This window comes from Culicoides brevitarsis, chromosome 1, assembly GCF_036172545.1.
Source record: "Culicoides brevitarsis isolate CSIRO-B50_1 chromosome 1, AGI_CSIRO_Cbre_v1, whole genome shotgun sequence".
In the NCBI taxonomy this organism is placed as follows: Eukaryota; Metazoa; Arthropoda; class Insecta; order Diptera; family Ceratopogonidae; genus Culicoides; species Culicoides brevitarsis.
The window spans coordinates 38419584-38438033 of NC_087085.1; the positions used below are offsets into that span (position 1 = coordinate 38419584).

The following is an 18450-nucleotide window of genomic DNA, read 5'->3' on the forward strand; positions in this document are numbered from 1 at the left end:
TTTTAATTTTTCCATCATTATTCAATTTTTGTTGTATTAAGTCAAGTTTAGCTTAAGTTTTCAACCAAAGTAAGAAAAAAAATTTTTTTGAACATTTTTTGAAAATGTAATGTAATAAAAAAAATAATAAATTAATTAATTTATTTCAATTTCATTAAAAATAATAAAAATAATTTGATTAAAATAAAATGATAAAAAATAATTTAATTTTAAAAAAATTTTAATAAAAAAATTAATTTGATCAAAATAAAATAAAAAATTAATTAATTTTTAAACAGATTGAAATAAAAAAAATAAAAATAAATAATAAAATAATAATAAAAAAATGAAAACATTAAAAAAAAATAAATAAAAAAAATTCGGCTCAAAAAATTATTTTAATTTAAAAAAAAAATAAAATAAAATAAAACAAAAAAAAATAAAATTAAATATAAAAAATAAAATAAATAAAAAAATTAATTTGATTTAAATAAAATAAAAATTAGATTTTTTTAAACACATTGAAATAAAAAAAACCAAATAAAAAAAATTAATTAAAAAAAATAAAATAAAAAATAATAATTTAGTTTAAAAAACATTTTAATAAAAAAAATGATTTAAAAAAATTAATTTGACTAATATAAAATAAAAAATTAGATTTTTTTTAAACACATTGAAATAAAAAAAAATAAAATAAAAAAAACAAACAAAAAAAATTAATTTAATTCAAAAATATTTTAATTAAAAAAAATAATTTCATTTAAAAAAATAATTTGATAAAAATAAAAGAAAATATTTAAATAATTAAATTAATTCAGGAATTGATTCAAAAAATTTTTCAGGTTGAATTGAAAATACGCTCAAGCTTTAATCTTAAGAAAATTTCATATCTCAAAAATTTTTTTTGTTTACAACATTTTCATAATCATAATAAAGACAAGAGTTTAAATTTCCATTCGAACACGAAATCATAAGAACAGACATGCATCGCCTCGCATATGTTTATCATCTGGTTCGCTCTGACTTTTCTACGTTGCATGTGTGTGAATGTAAATTATAATCGTATTATTATTAGAGTAATAGTAGAGATTAGCAGATTGTAGCGATAAAAAACGTAACACATGTAAACAAAAACATGAATGGAGACGCCTGGCGATTTGTTTTTTTTTATTTCGCGAATTTTTCACACTCGACATCTGCCTTCTTTAATGACACACGTTACTCTTTCGCAGCGACGGAACCGTGAAAAGTCTTAATTATCGTCACATCTGGTTTACTTTTTTGTGCGTTTTAGTTAAAAAATTTAAAATTTTCGGAAAACTTCAAGGTCTGAAAGTTTTTTTTAATCGAAATTGACACGAAATGCACTTAAAAATTCCATGAAAGAGCAAAACATTGAAATTTATAATGAAGCAATAATTTTCCTCTTGCATTGTAAATTAATTATTGTTATTTTTCACGGAATACATTGTTTGCTGCTGTTCTGTGTATATTTATATTTCGTGTCGACCCGTAATTTTTTGCGGGATGTTGCAATTTTTTTTTGTAAATATACTTTTAAAGATCGACGAAAGACATTCGACAGTCGAGTCAATGAATTGTGAAAAAAGGAAACCTTGAAGAAATAAAAAAAAATTACTTACCAAACATTTTACGATCGCCGGCGGCAAATCGCATCCATAGTCTCCCGATGCAGGTGGTTGATTATTTTGTGCGTTGGCGCCTCGACTACTGCGTTGATGTTGTTCCGTCGTGAGTTTCTCGCTTGAACCTTTCAGCAGTTCAGCAAGTAGCTCCGGACTTGGAACGGGACCTTTGGGAGTTTCGGGCGTGTGCAAAATGAAACTACGTTCGGATGGCGTTCGACTAGAATAACGACCATGTTTGTCGGATTTATCGCTGGCACTGGAAGAGCTTCGTTTCGAATGTTTATCTGTGGTGTCAGACGAAGCACGTTTCGGCTTATTTCCTGTTTCTAAATTCGCGTGATGGCAATCCAAAGAAAGCTTTTTCGTGGAAGGCTTTTCCGCGGTAGAATCCGTTCGCGTATGCGGAATTGGCGACGGACTTCTTTGGGTAATTTCTAATAGTTGCGATGGGCTCGAGGCAGTGCGTGTATGAGAAGGAACCGGAAGTAGAGTATTGGATTTGCGATTTTTCATTTTACTTTGACCTTGAGGGATGCTTTCGTCGAAAGAGAGACTACTGACGCCTCTTGAACGCATTGGAGTTAAACTGAAAGGAAATTTTTCATTTAAAAAAATTTCGATTGAAAAAATTTTAAACTTACCTTTCAACTTTTCGATTGAGTTCTTCCAAAAGTTCTTCGTAATGAACTTTAGGAGAAGGTTTTTTCATTTCAGCTTCCAACATTTGCCCATAAGGTCCTCTTAAAGGTCTTTTTGAGTAACGTTTCAAATCAGCATCGCCTGAATGAGGCGCAGGACTTGCGCTCGTACGTTCATGGGAACGATCACATTCATTATCTGACACTGAATCTCCTCGAATGAACAGGTTCTTGAATTGTCTCAAAGGATGCGTAGACAATAATGAATCATCACGTTCATCCGAGCTTTGATAAGTTAAACTACCTCGTTGAACATTTCCTGAAGGATTTGAATCTGAAGCCTCATTTTTTGGTTGACTTTCCTGACCTTCAGGAACTTGCAAGGTTTCTTTTGCTGAAGAAGAATCCTTCTCTAATTCGTTGATGATTTTAATTTTATTTAAATCTGATTCAAGTTCTCCCGTTTCAAATACTTCAGGGGTGATGCTACATTGCCATGGAGGTGTCGCATCTCCAGCATTCGATGTAGAACTATCAAAACTTGCTTCTTGAGCATTTTCTATCGCAGGCCATTGAATGTAGATTCCCTTGCGACGTTTTGATTTATCAATTCGACGTTTCTCTTCAGTTGGAGAGAGAAGAGGGGAGTTTGGACCACTATCACTTACTTGATAGTTTCCATCATTGTTACTGTGACGTTTTCTAACCTCAACTTGACCTAAATCAGGTATTGAGTTTCTCAGTTCAACAAGTTCATCTTCCTTGACAACTTCAGGTTTTGAAGATTCGGAAATTTCCAAAGGATCTTTGACGGATTCTTTTGTATCAAAGCTCTCTATATGATCCTCGATCTTTCCTTCTGGGTTTTGACAAACGTCGAGAATGTTATCGCTTTCAATCTCACAACATTTACTTTCAATAGACATTCCTTTGGTAAGTTCAGGATGTTCAATTTTTTGAAGTTCTTGTTCGCCTATCCATTGTTCTGAGGGACTTGTTGTGCTCCATTCCTTAACTACGGTATCATAAACTGGAATTGGAATTACACATGTGTTAGCTTTTTGTTCTTCTGACTTCATGGTTGGCGTAAGAGGAGCTTCTTCTTCCATCAGAGGTTCGAGTTCAACTTCAGAAGCTTGTACAATCTTCAGATCTTTTGGCTTTGATTCGACTTGGGTTTCTTCGTGATCTTCTACGATAGTTTCTATGTCAGAATTCCGCTTTGATCCTGCTTCAAGAGCATCTGTAGCAACTTCAACCTCTAAGTGAGGAACATTTTCTGTTAATCTTCCATTTTCGCCTAAACTTAAGTTCAGTTCTGACTTTTCCGGATATCGGTTTGTGTCGGTACTTTTATCGATAGATTTTTTCGCATTTTCTAAATCTAAGGAACTTTTCGCATCTTTGCGATATTTGTAAGCCTGATAGTCTGCTTGAGAAAATGACGCGCTTCTAAAGGGAATTGTTGATTGCGTATACGATCCGATGATTTGACGAGCTTCAGGTCTTGTTAGTTTCGTCAAGAAATCCTCGTCATCTAAGTAATTTGTGCTTTTACTCGCATTCGGGTCATACAACTCGTTTTTACTTCGAGCAGCTTCCAAATTCGATGTACTCGAATTCGGGCGAAGCGTTTGTTGTTTCGTATCGGGAGGAGATCCAACGATTGGCGAAGGTATACTATTCGGAGAAATCGTTCCAGAACTGTGCATTTCCAAGGCGGGACTACTTACGCTAATTAGGGGTTCAGAATCGATTGGCGGAAGTGACGAAATCGATTCAGAGTGTTCGCTGTCTGTGGATTGCTGCGATCGTAAGAGGAAAGTTTTTGATTTTCTCTTATTTCGTAAAGGCACTGGAGGAGGTAATGGCGGAGGTAAAGGAGGAGGAGCAGGAATGGCAGAATTTGTTGGAACAGGCGTTGATGATGATGAAGAAGACCCTCGTGAGCCTTTTAGTAATTCTGTGAGTTCACGCAACTTTTCAGCTTTCGATGAAGGCTTAACTTCTGTTGATGCTGAACGTTTTCCGAATCCCAAACGATGCAATTTGTCCAACGTACGACGACGTTCCATCATTAAATTCTGAAAAAGAAAAAAAATAAAGATTAAAGTTTTCCCTTGAAAAATCATCTGATTCGGTTGAAAAATTATCAAAGTCTTGCGGCATTCATTCATCGACGACGAGCGTTCTGTTGTGTAATCATACAAGCAGAACGAGAAAAAAAAACTAAAACAAAATAAATAAATCTATTTTTGACTGATCTTCACTCTAATACGTACGTGTACACATTTTTGCACAAAGAAAAATTTTCCTCTCAACTTTTTTTCTGTGTAGTTTCATGTAAGATTTCGTGTAAACGCGCCCGCTAGACATCTATCTATATTTATTTACATTAATAAACAAATCATCTGGATTATGACCATGGCCAACTATCGCCAACTAGACAGATACACACAAGCAGCAAAGGGACTTTGATTTTATTTGATTTGATTTTGAAATGATGATCGACGAATTTGATGCCGCCGTCGACGAAAAATAATTCAAAAGTGTAATAACAGATAAGGATCGATTTGTTGCATGTTTCTTTTCTGAAAAAAGACTTTTGTTTCAATTTATTGATTTGAGCGCTTTTTACAAAAATTTACTAAAAAAAATTATTTATTTTTACTTTAAAAAAAATATTATTATTATTTAATTAATTAATATAATTAATTTAATTTTAATTTAAATAATTAATTTAATTTTAATTTAAATAATTAATTTAATTTAATTAAAAAATTAAAAGAATTAAAATTAAATTAAATAAAAATAAAAAATAAAAATTTTAGAAGTATTTAAGTAAATTTATTGAGTTTTTTTAAAAAATTAATTTTTTATTTAAAAAAAATAATAATAATTTTAATTAAAAAAAATTAAATTAAATAAAAAAATTAATAAAAATTTAAATAAAAATTAGAAATAAAATTAAATATTTTTTTTTTTTTTTATTTTAAGTAATTTCAAAAAAAAAAAAATTTTTTTAAAAAAAAAATTAAATTAAAAAAAATATTAAAAAAAATCTTTTTAAATTAATTTTGTTAAAATTTTCAAAGATTTCTTATTTTTTTTTCCTTTAGACAACCTCTGATCAAAAAGCTCATCAATTTGTTTTATGAAATGCCACTCAAAACAAACAAATCGCTCGCCTTGCCGCCTCCTCGTCCATTAGAATTGAGCAATTTTTAATTGTGAAACTGCATTAGCGGCGTATACAAAAAAAAAACATCGAAGAAGGAACAAAAATATTAATTTCTGGCAATGAACCGTATTTTTATGGCAATCAATCAAAAAAAATTTTCGTCGAAACGACACATCGCATCACGAAAAATCACTCGTCAAATGCATAAAATTCGTTTGGTGACCTTGCTCAAGCTCATAAAATATGATTTTTCCTGTCTGTCATTAAAAAAGCGGTTGTCGAATTGTACCTATAGTGAATTTTCATTAGTAGATCAAGAGCACGCGAAATCAATCAAAAAACATCTGAATGAAAATTTTGTGTTTTATTGCCGAGTCGAATAGTGAACGAGAAAAGGGTTAAAAATAAAATGTGACAAGATGACACGGGGACAGATGTTTCATAGCATAAAATCGCAAAATAAAATAAAATGAAAGGAAATTCTCGGCGTTGGATTTTCTTTAGATGTCGAACAATGAATCATCAATCGACATTTATGCGAATTTCTCAGGAAGCGGTAGGATTGAACAAAAAAAAAATAAAGAAGAAGAAAATTAATGTCCGTAATTTATTTTTGCTCTCCAGCGGGCGTGATGCTTTGGCGAAAGACAAATGGCGAGCTGTGTATCAGGTAACATCGTTCAGTTTGTTATTCTTTATTAATTAATGAAGGCGCCATCGTTATAAATTTTATTTTATCTCGACTCACGCTTCGTCTTAAAAAAATAATAATAATGCGATCAATGTATTTACGGCACAGCTGGAAAATTTGTTGTGTTTTGACACTTTGTTGTCGTCGAACGCGACGTTCGTTCACTGGAAATGAATTGCCAATTGATGTCTACTCCTCTTCGCGTTACGCGGAATTTTTGCGTGAAAAACTAAAATAGATCAGGAAAAGTTTTTCTTCTTCTTTATTTTTCTTTTTGGACAAATACAAACACACCATTTGCTGGCATATTTTTAGCACTGAAGGCCGTAACGCGTGTAAGAGGTGACATGGCGCCCGCCGTTGCGTGGAATGCAGATCAAAAGAAATTGCTGCGATGACAAAGAATTGATGGCGTTAGACCTCCATAAAAAATGTTTAACTTTTTTTGCGAATTGATAGGCGAAATTGGGAATTTTATGTCATAATAACAAATAAAGTCATTATACTTATTTGACATGTAGATTAGCCGAAATGTGTCTAGGTGATGCGATAAGCGACGTGAACTTTCATGTCAGTCGCAAAAAAGCAAAGGGATTGAAAATATTGAGAGGACAATGTCATATTGAGCAAGTTCAAAAAAATCATGAAAACAGAGAAAAAAAATATTGAACAGGTGTCAGAATATTTTTTGTAATTTCTCAAATTTAAGTCTTTTAAATTTTTTTTTAGCAAATTTACGTAAAAAAACATAATTTATGTTAATCTTAAAAATATTTGAAAAATTTAATAAATATCAATAAAAAATTGCAACACCTGTTATTATTGTTTCTTGCTCTTTTAAGATCACATCAAAGCTCTTCGTATATATTGCATTGAATAAGTGAATTTTTTTTGTCTTTTTAATTGATTCAATTCTTTGTTATCCGGTTCATATTCTTCCAAGTTTTGATGTGCTTTGAAATTGAGACTTTAAAGTAACTCCAAAACAACTCTTAAATTGGCTTTTTGTATGCATTTTAATTTGACCAATTTCTTAAAAAAAAATAGGAAAGCTTAACATCTTCTGTCAAATCATTGTGATTAGAGATCAAAGTTCAAATGGGTTGTCAATGTGATATTTATGTTGTTTTCTAGTTGAAAACGTCACTTTCTTCGATGCATATTAATTTGACCAATTTCTTAAATTTTTCAATAGGAAAGTATTTATGCTTTTTTGTCAAAGGTCATTTGTACAAAGTAAAAAATCGCAAAGTAATCTAAATGGGTTGTCAATGTGATATTTATGTTGTTTTCTAGTTGATCGTGTGTAGTTGTTCCTATTTCTGTTAATAGTGAATGTGTTTTGAAGCAGGCCATTTACAATTTTATGTCCAATTTAATGTAACAATTTTTCATATCGACACTTCACAGAAATTGGGTTTACTTAAGATTTTGCACTTAACAAAATAAAGCTCTAAATAAAGTTTGCTTCTCATTTTCAAAGTTTCAGTATTTTGCTTTGCTCATGATCCAATTCAGCTGAATAAATGTATTCTGTAATTTTTTCCAACTTCATTTATTATATGCATTTATGTTCTTCTTCTGTTCGCTCAGCTTCTTGAAATCAGGAAAACTTTTCTCATGATGAAAAATCTGTAAACCTTTTTCGTTAGGAGTTTCGATTGAATTTGCTTGATCATTCTATTTGTATTTTGATATGTTTAAAATCTCTAAATTTTCAGTAATGCAAAATTTTTCCCTGTAAAATTAAAAACTGTTAATTTTAAAAAATTTCTATTAAATCAATTTTTTCCTATAGTACCAAATATCCTTATGAATCGAATTGATTCTTTCCATTCCATTCAACTTGTTCGTTCCTTTTGCTTCAATGAACCTTAAAAATCTTATCAATCACATGCTCTCCATAGACTCCATGTACGATCATTACTCTTCTAAGTCTCCATAAAAAGCGTCGTTACTCAATCAAAACGCTCATTATTGTGATATTTGTAAACATTAAAGCATCTCTCATCTAGCAGGTAAATAAATATTTTTTTACGACTTGTTCCCGAAATTCTTTTTAATGCCATCATAAAATTTTGTTTGTATGTTTTTAGAAACATGAAATTCTTCTACATCTTCGCTTTGATTTTCTCCATGGTCCTCATGGCTTTTGGAGATCATCACACTTGCCCAACTGGCTTCGATCATCACGAAAATGACTGTGTCGTTTCGCGTCCCGTGCATGGCGAATGTCCTGCAGGAACAACTTTTAAGGCAGCTACCAACAAGTGTCATCATAACACTGCTCACCATTAAAAGGGAGATTCTTTGTATACAATAAAGGCATTTGTTTGTTTGTGCATGAACTGAAGATCTTATCTCTCTTTCTTTCTTTTATGATCCAATTTTATGCTACGAAACAGGAATTTCTTCAACTACTATCGTACTTTCTTCCATTTCTACTTCATTCGTCGTCTCTCGGTCTTTCTCGTTCATTCAGTTTCGTTGTAAAGTTGATCAGTATTAACCGGTCTGTAAACTAGAAAGGTCTCTTTTTACAAATAAATACTCAAAATGAAGCGATTCAAGTGCATTCTTTCTCTTCTTCTCATGTACTTGCTCGTCGATTCAACTCTTGCTTGTTACTCCAAGGCATGTCCCTCGAACTATCGAAAGGCCTTTGTAGGACGTGAAGAATACAAATGTGTCTCGAGTCCCGATCGCAATGGAAAATGCCCCCTTGGGTCTGTAGTTGACAAAAATTTCGGATGTCGCTACGAACCAAAAGGCAAAAAAATCGCCAAACCAGAAAATCCCCAAATTTTGGGACCTCATCTTTTTCCACAGTACGGTAAAAATGGAGGAAAAGCTGAAAAAGCATCTCAAGCTGCGATGAAAAGTGGATCTTCGGCACGTGGAGGAGCGTTTTCTGGAGGTCGCGGAGGAGGAGGCGGAGGCAGCAGAGGTTAATCGCATTCCAAAAAATTTTACGATCGACGAACACTTCCTGCTCTCTTAAAAGAAAAAGAAAATATTTAAAAAAAAAAACATAAAATGACAAGAAATTAATTTTCGCAATAATTAATGATGCCAGATGATCCGAACGTTTTTCTAACAATAATTTTTGTGTTGTGTAAATATTGGCGCCAAGTGCAAGTGCAACAAAAATTCACAAAAATCTCGTATTTAAGACTGAGTATCTGGTTCAAATCAGGTTCAAACGATCGACGGATGTATTTATTGTAATGCACACGAAAAGAAAAATAATTGAGAGGAAAATATATAAATTAAAATTCAAATAAAATAGGCCAAAATATCAATTTTGTTTTATTTTTTCTTTGCGAACAGTTCAGACAAGTTTTGAGTTCGCGGAGCACGCATCCGACAAGTTTTGTGCAAATTTCTTCTGTTTTTTCGCAGCGTTAAAAAGTCAGCAAATTACTTCATATACGAGATACGAGGAAAATTAAATAAATAACGAGATAGCGAAAGATTGGTGAATCATCGATGCGGAGATGCGGTAGTCAGAGTGTCGACAGTTGATGTTGTGTTAGAAGAGAATTTCAATTTATTGATTGTTTTTTTGAAAAGTTCTGAGAAAAAATTGTTTAATAAATTTAACTTTTTTTAAAATTATAATTGAATTAATTTAATAATTAAATTAATAATTAAAATTAAATTAATAATTAAAATTAAATTAAATTAAATTAAATTAAATTAAAATAATTAAATTAAATTATTAAATTAATTAAATTATTAATTATTTATTATAATTTTAATTTAATTATAATTTTTTTTAATCCAAATTTAAAATTTAATGTATTTAAAAATGAAAAAAAAAATTTTTTTTGAATGATTTTAAAAATTTTATTTAATTTTTTTAAAAATAGTTAGCTATCATTTTTTATTTCGATTTTAAAATTTTAATTTTATCAATTTTTTTTGTTTAATGTATTGACTTTTTAATTTGACTTAAAAATTGACTTAAAATAAATTTAAAAGTTATAAATTAATTATTAATTTAATTATAAATAAATTAAAATATTAAATAATTTAATTAATAATTGCTTGTTAAATTAATAATTAATTATAAATTTTTATTTTTTTTTCTTTTTTTAATTTATTTTTATTTTTATTAAACCGTTATTTAATTTAAAAAAAAATAAAAATGTTTTTCAAAATTTTAATTAAAAAATAAATTTAATTAATTTTAATTTTTTTGCAAAAACTTTTATTTTAAAAAAAATTAAAAATTTTTTTCAGTGAAAAAAAATTATTTTAAAAATATAAATTAATAAAAATAATTTTTATTTAAAAAAAAATATTTTTAAAATATAAAAAAAATTAAAAATAATTTTTTTAAATATTTCAAGAGCCATCTAACGTTAAAAAATCACAAAATTAAAATAAATTAAATTTTTGATTATTTTTTTTAACTCACAATTTTTGAATATCATTCTCATATTTTTTTTTTTTAAATAATTTAACATTTTGATAATTTTTCAACTCAAAAAAAAAAATTAAAAATAAAAAAAAACTCACCTGTTTCTGAATATCCTGTTGACTTTTCGTAAGTGCCTGACAATTGCTATAAATCTGATTATTCTGCAATTTTTCACTACTACCATTAATTTGCTGCGACTGATAATACTTTAAATTTTTATTCGTATTTATGTTCCGCGGCACTGTTTGCGAAATTTTCGTGTCTCCGTTAAAATTCTTATTATTGATCACTTTATTATTCGACTTTTCACTATTCACGAGATTCTTTGTCGTCTCATAAAAATTATTATTATTATTTGGGTAATTCTCATTCGGATTCCAGTTGTTCGCATATTCACTCGCGGCAATTGTCTTGTAACGCTGATTAATATTATTCGAGTTTGATTTGAATTTATGGAGATCGGCGGCGGTGTTCAATGTTTTTTGCTCGTAGAATTCTTTCAGTTTAAGATTTTGATTATTATTTTGATTTTTATTAAAGTCGATATTATTTTGCGTATTTTCCGTGAGAGTTGTTAGAAGCGGGCTAACGGTCGGAATTGTATGAAGAAATGATCTTTTCTGCTTTTGCGAATTGTTGGACGAGTCGTCATCGCTGCGAAGCGAAACATCGCCAGATGACGAACAATCGATGAAATTTAAGTTTTCCGCGAGATTCGGGATTTGTTCTTCGTAACTCGAGGGTTTCTTGAAAGATTTGTTCAAGTGACCACGATACGCGATCCGGGATTCGGAACGTTGCGAATCATTGCGGGCGATTAAACTTTTGCGCGAATCGCTTTTACGTAATGAAACATCTGCTGCTTCGTCGTCGTCTTCGGTTGGCTCGAGACACACAGATGACGACCGTGAATCACGGCGATTATTGTTGTAGGAGGCGTTCGCGAAACAATTCAATAAATTCAAATTTTCGCTGGTTCGCGGTGCGCCCGAATAATTTACTTTTGCTTTGTTATTAACAGAAAAATTGTTTGAATAATCTGACGACGACGTTGTTGTTGTTGGTTTGCATAAAACGGTGGCGGCGTTTCTATTTTTACCAATCACATACGACGAAGATTGTGTTTGAGACGACGACGACGACGATTTCAACAATAATAATTTATGATGGTTCTTCCCATCTTTATCGTCGTCATCTGGCGTACCGTCATTGTCATTAATTTGCACCAAGTTCACACTGAGCCCCCCGAGGCACGGATCACTTTTCACCCGAATCTTACTTTTGGCGTTATTTTGAGCCCGACTCACGTACCGAATTAGGTTACTTTTCGTGTTTTGATTTTTGTTACAGCTGTTGTTATTGTTGTTATTTAGATTATTGCCACGAATGGAGCTTGAGAGACTGCCAGCGTTGTAGCAGCAAACTGTCGTCGGCGGAGATGCTTCCCGATGCGAAGACGTTAATAAACTGCTCGACGGCGGATGATTCAAGTACTGCGGAGCAAAATTACTCTGAGAAACGATTCTATTCTTAGCTGCTGTTGGCGCTCCTGTAGACACTGAAAACGTAAAATTTGAATGAAATTTTTTTTCTTGCGTTCAAAATTTGTAATGGAAAATGAGAGTGAAGTCTCTGTGCGAAGACTTTAAAAATAATTCGGAAAAATTGAGCAGAAAAAAAAATATAAAAAAATCAAAATGGACTCTCTTCTGACCTTTTATCTGTCTTTATTTTTGCAGCGTCGTTTAAGTTTATACGAAAACTGCAAAAAATACTGAGAAGGCGTTTTTCCCTAAATTTTCGAACGTCATGAATTTTGTTTGTTTTTCGATAGATCCATCATCGTTTTATGTCAAAAAATTTTTGAGTCATCTTTGAATGACGTGAGATGAAATGAACGGAAAATCGAGAGACAGTTTTTGTTACTTTTCAACTTCATTTTCACTTGCATCATATCTTGTCTGAAAATTCTTGACCTCTTTTTTCCTCACGTTTTTATATTTACTGCATTCGAGACATTTTAGATTTTTTTCACATATGGGTTTTATGTTTCTCGAGACAGTATAGAGAGAATTTGAAACGAGCTAATTAGCGGGGAAATGTACGAAAATTTGTTTAAAAGGGGTCTTGGGAGGTTAGTCGAACAGGTTTGACGTTTCCGAATTGGTTTTCATCAATTTTAATTTTTTTTTTAAATTTTAGTCTCAATTAAATTTTTAAATTAATTTTTTATTTCTTTTAAAAATCATTATTAAAAAAAATAAAATTATTATTATTTTTAAATTATTTAAAAAGTATTAAAAATTCGAAAATTGTATAAAAAAATTAATTGAAAAATTAAATTAAAAAAAATAAATTAATTAACTATTATTTTTTAAATTAAACTTTTATAATAATTAAATAATTATTTTTTAAAAACTTAATTTTAATTTGGAATTATTTTTTTACAATTTTCATATTTTTAATTAATGTAAATAATTTTAAAATTAAAAAAAAATCTAATTTTTGAAATTATTTTTTTTTACAATTTTCGTATTTTTTTAATACATTTTTTTTGATAAAAATTACAAAGCTATAGCTTGTTTGAAAATCATATTATTATAAAAATAAAATAAAAAAGTTAAGGGAAATATTAAAAAAAAATACATAAAATGTCATTAAAAAAAGAGCTTAAAATGCATAAAATTTTATAAGTTAAAAAAAAAATTTATTTTCTTGAAATTTATTTTTAAAATTTAATTCATTTATTTTTATTATTAATTAAATAAAAATTTAATTTAATTTTATTTAATTTATTAATATTTTAATTTAATTTAATTTTCAATTTATTTAATTTTTCATTTATTAAATATTTTGAATTTTTCAAAGAAAATATGTATTTTTATTTATTTATTTTAATTTTTTTTTTTTGTTAAATGTTAAATATTTAGCTCATTTATTAAAAATCTTAGTAAAACTGCCATTTAATTAAAAAAATTTTTGAAAATTTGATTTTTTCATGATTTTTAAAGTGTTCAACTTGAGAGCAAAAATTATTTAATCGATACTCAGTTATAATTGAAATTCGAATAAATCTTTAATTTTGTTAAAAATTTTTCAAAATAAAATTTAAAAAAAATTAAAACTTACCATTATTATTATGACTCGCAGGCAATGGCAACTTGGTACTCCTCGACATAATTTGACCATTCACTCCATTCGCTCCGAAATGTTGATGCTGATGATGTTCGTGACTATGATGCATCCACGGCAACGAAGACGATCCAATGCAGCAACAATCCTTGTCTTTTCCTCCATTTTGCGTCGTTGCCACAGAAGTTGTTTGATTACTCGAAACCGACGATGGAATTCGACTCAAGTTCGTACTAGAAGTCGAATTAGTTCCCGTCGACGAAGGAAACGACATACTACGACGTTCCGTAACCCGAGGACTGGAAGACATCCGGATGCCATAACGCAAGGTTCCCAAAGTCAACAAATTCTCCTCAGGAATTTCCCTGTAAGTAAACGAAAAATAAATTTTATTTTTAATTAAAATAAATTCGTTAAATACGAAATGTATGCAATCAACTTGACACTTCATTAAGAAAAAAAAATGAATGAACAAAAATCGTAAAAAAAAGAAATTAAAAGAAAATTGAGTGTGGGCAACGCCAATTAATTAATCTCCGATTAAAATGTAACGCGACATCGAATTATGTCATCAAACATTCCTTTGGGAAGATTACAAAAAAAAATTGTGTCGCCTCAATTACTTGAAAATTAATAAAAATCATGTTAAGTTGAGATACAAATCACGAAATTCAGCTGTTACTTTGTAAAAGACACAAATGTGAAATGAATATTAAAATTTTATTTTTAAATGTGTAGCAAAAATTAAGTGCCGGCCGGTGTTTTGCTACAATTTTACAACATAAATTGAATTTTGATCAAAATTTTTTGTAGACAAACCACGTAAAAAGTCGTTAAATGAACAACAAACAAGAGGTGAATGTCTAATTATTATGGGTTGGGTAATTGCCAAAAAAATTTATGTTCTCTTAGAACTGTTTGATTGTTATTTATTAACTAAAAAAATAGAATGAAACATGATTTTTAATGGGAATTGAATTGATGTTAAACCACGTGGCTTATGAGGTTGAGAAATTCTTGACTTTTGTAGTTTTAATTGTTTTTTAATGATTTTTTTTCGTATTTTGTGCCAAATTTGATGAGGAAATAACTGACATTAACATTTATTTTTATAATTCATAAATCTTGAATAAATTTTCATATCATTTTTTTTACGGATGTCAATTCATAAAAATTCCGTTAAAATTTGAGAATCGCCTTCTGCTTATTCAAACTAATTTTAAGAAATTAATTCGTAGCTCTTGAAAAACATTTTTAATTTAATTTAATTTTTTTATATTTAATTACTTTTCGTATTATTCAATTAATTAAAATAAATTAATTTAACTTTATTTTTTTATTTTCAAAAATTTTGGTTAAAAAATTTTAAAATAACTTTGCGATAATTCAAACTTAATTTAACAAATTTAATTCAAAACTCTTAAAAAATATTTTTAATTTAATTGTTAATTTTTGAAGTTTTTATTTATTTAATTTAATTATAATTTAATAATTTAATTTAATTTAATTTAATTATTTTCAATATTGATCGTTAAAAAAATTTGAAAATTACCTTTCGCTAATTCAAACTTAGATTTTTAGTTTTTGAAATTTAATTTAAATTTTATGAAAAAATTTTTTAACTTAAATTTATTTATTTAATTTCAAAATTTGATTATTTCAAAAATTTTCATTAAAAAATTTGAAATTATATTTCGTTATTTAAAATTTAAATTAAAAAAAAAATTTATTAAAATTAAATATTTTAAAAATAAAATTAAAATTAAAATTAAAATTTAATTAAAATTAAATTATTAAATTAAAATTAAAATTAAAATTAAAATTAAAATAAATTAAAAAATAAAATAAATTAAAAATAATTAAATTAAAATTTTAAAATAAATAAAATTTAAAAAATCACATGTCAAAAAATAATCCAGTTACAAAATTCAATTCACTTTTAATCAAATTTTAATTATAATTTTAATAAATCAAAAATTTTCCAATCCAATAATAAATTACATAATTTTAATGACATTCAACCACAAACCTACTTTTACTCCAAATTTATTTAATTCCCAAAAAAAAAATCGTTGCCTTACTTTTACTTTCTTTCCGCGTTCATAATTTTTTTTTTTATTTATTTTTGGTACTTCTTAACTCGCACACATTATTTTTCTTTAACCTTGAGAAATAATTTAAAATTCAAACATTTTTTTTTATTTATTTTCATGCCATTCAAGTTATGTACATGGATGAATGTTGTTGTAACAATTCTTGCTCAGACTGTGTGTAATAGTCGTCATTTGTTGATTCATTGAATTGTTGAATGATCAACAAGAAATAACAAAAAATAATATTGTGTTACCGAATGCACTTTACCACTGACTCGCATTTATTTCAGAGATTTATTTACATTTATAAGAGAAAAAAAATTAAGTTATTTAAACAATGCAGGAAAAAAGTGACAATTACAAAGAAAAAAAAAGTGTTTTATTTATAAAAATAAGAAAAAAAATGCGATAAATGTTAAACAAACAAGAAAGTGAGTTACTGACCTATTCAATTGTTGAACGCGTTCTGGGCCGTTCTGGTTGTTGCTGTAACTCGGGTGTACTTGAACATTGCCTTTTGCTGTCGCGATGTTATTTGCTCGTGAAGATGACGTCGAACGATGGATTGTCGATGCGGGAATCGATGACATGGTAAAGATTTAAGTTTTTATTTTTTCTGTTCCGTTATTTTTCTTGCTTCTCATTTTTCTGTCAGAAATTCCTGAAAGATAAAAAAAAATTAAAAAATGAGATAAAAACGAAAGTGAACGTAAATCTGATCGCGCATCGAATGAATTTCAATTAAGTGCGTGTCTGATAAAAATCGAAAAAAAAAACAATTTAATTGCTTAACGACGAGTTAATTTTTTTGTGGCTGAGATAAGAAATTCTTCTCAAAGAACAAATTTATAAATAAAAAAAATAATAAATGCTTGTCTCAACCAAAATTCTTGAATTCTCAAACAAAAAACATGAATAATGCGTTTGTCTATTCCATTATTTTGAAAAAAAAAAATTCTATCTCCCGCCACACACAAACACGATGATTCCCCATAAATATGAGAAATTTGTTTGAATTGCACCCACACATTCATAAATAAATAAGAAAAAAAGATCAATGTCGGAAAGGCTAAACGTCACATATGAAGTTTTTTTTTTGTGGTAATTGGAGATCTGAGAAGAAAATCTGCTACTGGGTTAATTCACAAAATTTATCTGGTTTTGGATTACTTTCATTGAAAAAAAAAATTGAGTGATAAAAAACAAAAGATGTTCAGAAGTTGTTCGAAGAGAATCGTCAGAATTAAAAAAAAATAAGTAACATGACAGCTAACAGAGAAGACATTTTAAAAAATCAGTGTGAGTCTATTTTTTTTAATTTTTTTTTCTTTAACAGAACATCTAAAGCAAAAAAAAAATTGTATTGCTACTCATTGCCCGCGATTAAGATGTTAGACATTCTGGTGTGCTTGTACAGAGTTATAAGGGGAGTAGCAGAAAAAAAATAAAAGTTATCGTATATGAATTTTAGATCAAAGCGGATTTCAGAAAAAAAAATCAGAATTTTTTTTTCAGTCATAAATTTAAAAAAAAATAAGTTAAGTTTTGAAAAAAAATGTATTTAAAATTAAAAATTTTGTTTGAAAGTTTTTTTTTATTCAGAGTCTTCAATTTAATTTTAAAAATTTTTATTGATCATTTTTTAATTTTTTTTATTAATGTTAAAGAATTTTCAAAAAGTTATTTAAAATTATTATTTATTTTTTTTTTTAATTTTTCATAGTTTAATTTTCTGTAGAAACTTTACTTTAAAAATTGAAAAAAAAATTCAAGGAAAATATTTTTAAAAATTTCATAAAAAATTTTTAAAATTAAAATAAATTTAGAAATTAATTAAAAATGAAATTAAAATTTTAAATTAAAAATTAAAATTATTTTTTTTAATTAAATTTTTAATTTTTTTAAAAAAAATTAATTATTTTTTGAATTAAATTTAATAATTTTAAAATAAATTAATTTTTTATTTTAAAAAATTTTTTTAACTATTTATTTAATTAATTAATTAATTAATTAATTTTCAAATAATTTATTGTTTTAAATAAAATTTTTAAAATTTTTTTAATTTTTTTTGGGGTTTTTGAGACTCTAATATTAAAAATTTGAAATCGAATTGTAACAAAAATTAAAAAAAAAATTAATTTGTTTATTAATTAAAAAATGTTAATTTGAAATTTTAATAAATTAATGAATTTTTAAATCAAATTTATTTTTTAAAATTTGATAAAATTTTTTTATTAATTTTTAATAATTCATTTAATTATTTTTATTTAAGGAATTCTTTTTAAAAAATATTTAAATTATATAAAAATTTATTAAAAAAAATAGTTAATTAAAATATCGTAAAAAAACCAAAACATTTTGGAAACAGTTAAAAAATTTCGGATAATTATTAAAATTAATCTCCAAGACGTCACACCGCTCCAAAACGTCGCCAAACACTGATAACACATTAAAAAAAATTTATAATGAAAAAAAAAGAGTTTGTTGACACAATATTTAATATACACAGCACGTGTCAGTCGGCGGTATTTTAATGATTTTATCATCATCAGTCATTTTACTGGACTCGTCTCTTTTTTTTCATAAATTTTTTTTTCTCGAGACGATCTACTAATAACCGTGCCAGATTGACTAATGAAACACATAAATACACAGCGTTTC

The 18450-nt window shown here is 27.7% G+C and overlaps 2 protein-coding genes and 1 long non-coding RNA gene across 3 annotated transcripts in view; 1 reads left to right on the forward strand and 2 right to left on the reverse strand.

Annotated features, from left to right (window-relative positions):
- Positions 1 to 11715, reverse strand: part of LOC134830249 (rho guanine nucleotide exchange factor 17) — a 27824-nt gene extending 16109 nt beyond the window's left edge. The window contains exons 1-3 of the mRNA XM_063844067.1: positions 10663 to 11715; positions 2270 to 4350; positions 1623 to 2214 (exon numbers count right to left, since the gene is read on the reverse strand). Of these exons, the coding sequence (XP_063700137.1) occupies positions 1623 to 2214; positions 2270 to 4344 (2667 nt within the window). The 5' untranslated portion in view covers positions 4345 to 4350; positions 10663 to 11715. The remainder of the gene's footprint in view (positions 1 to 1622; positions 2215 to 2269; positions 4351 to 10662) is intronic.
- LOC134832118 (uncharacterized) lies at positions 8078 to 8498 on the forward strand. Its single transcript, XR_010162064.1, has 2 exons — positions 8078 to 8156; positions 8235 to 8498. It is a non-coding gene; the product is annotated as an uncharacterized LOC134832118 (long non-coding RNA).
- Positions 9108 to 18450, reverse strand: part of LOC134837796 (homeobox protein 2-like) — a 23485-nt gene continuing 14142 nt past the window's right edge. Inside the window, exons 2-5 of the mRNA XM_063853184.1 lie at positions 16234 to 16450; positions 13694 to 14061; positions 10663 to 12122; positions 9108 to 9134 (exon numbers count right to left, since the gene is read on the reverse strand). Of these exons, the coding sequence (XP_063709254.1) occupies positions 9108 to 9134; positions 10663 to 12122; positions 13694 to 14061; positions 16234 to 16379 (2001 nt within the window). The 5' untranslated portion in view covers positions 16380 to 16450. The remainder of the gene's footprint in view (positions 9135 to 10662; positions 12123 to 13693; positions 14062 to 16233; positions 16451 to 18450) is intronic.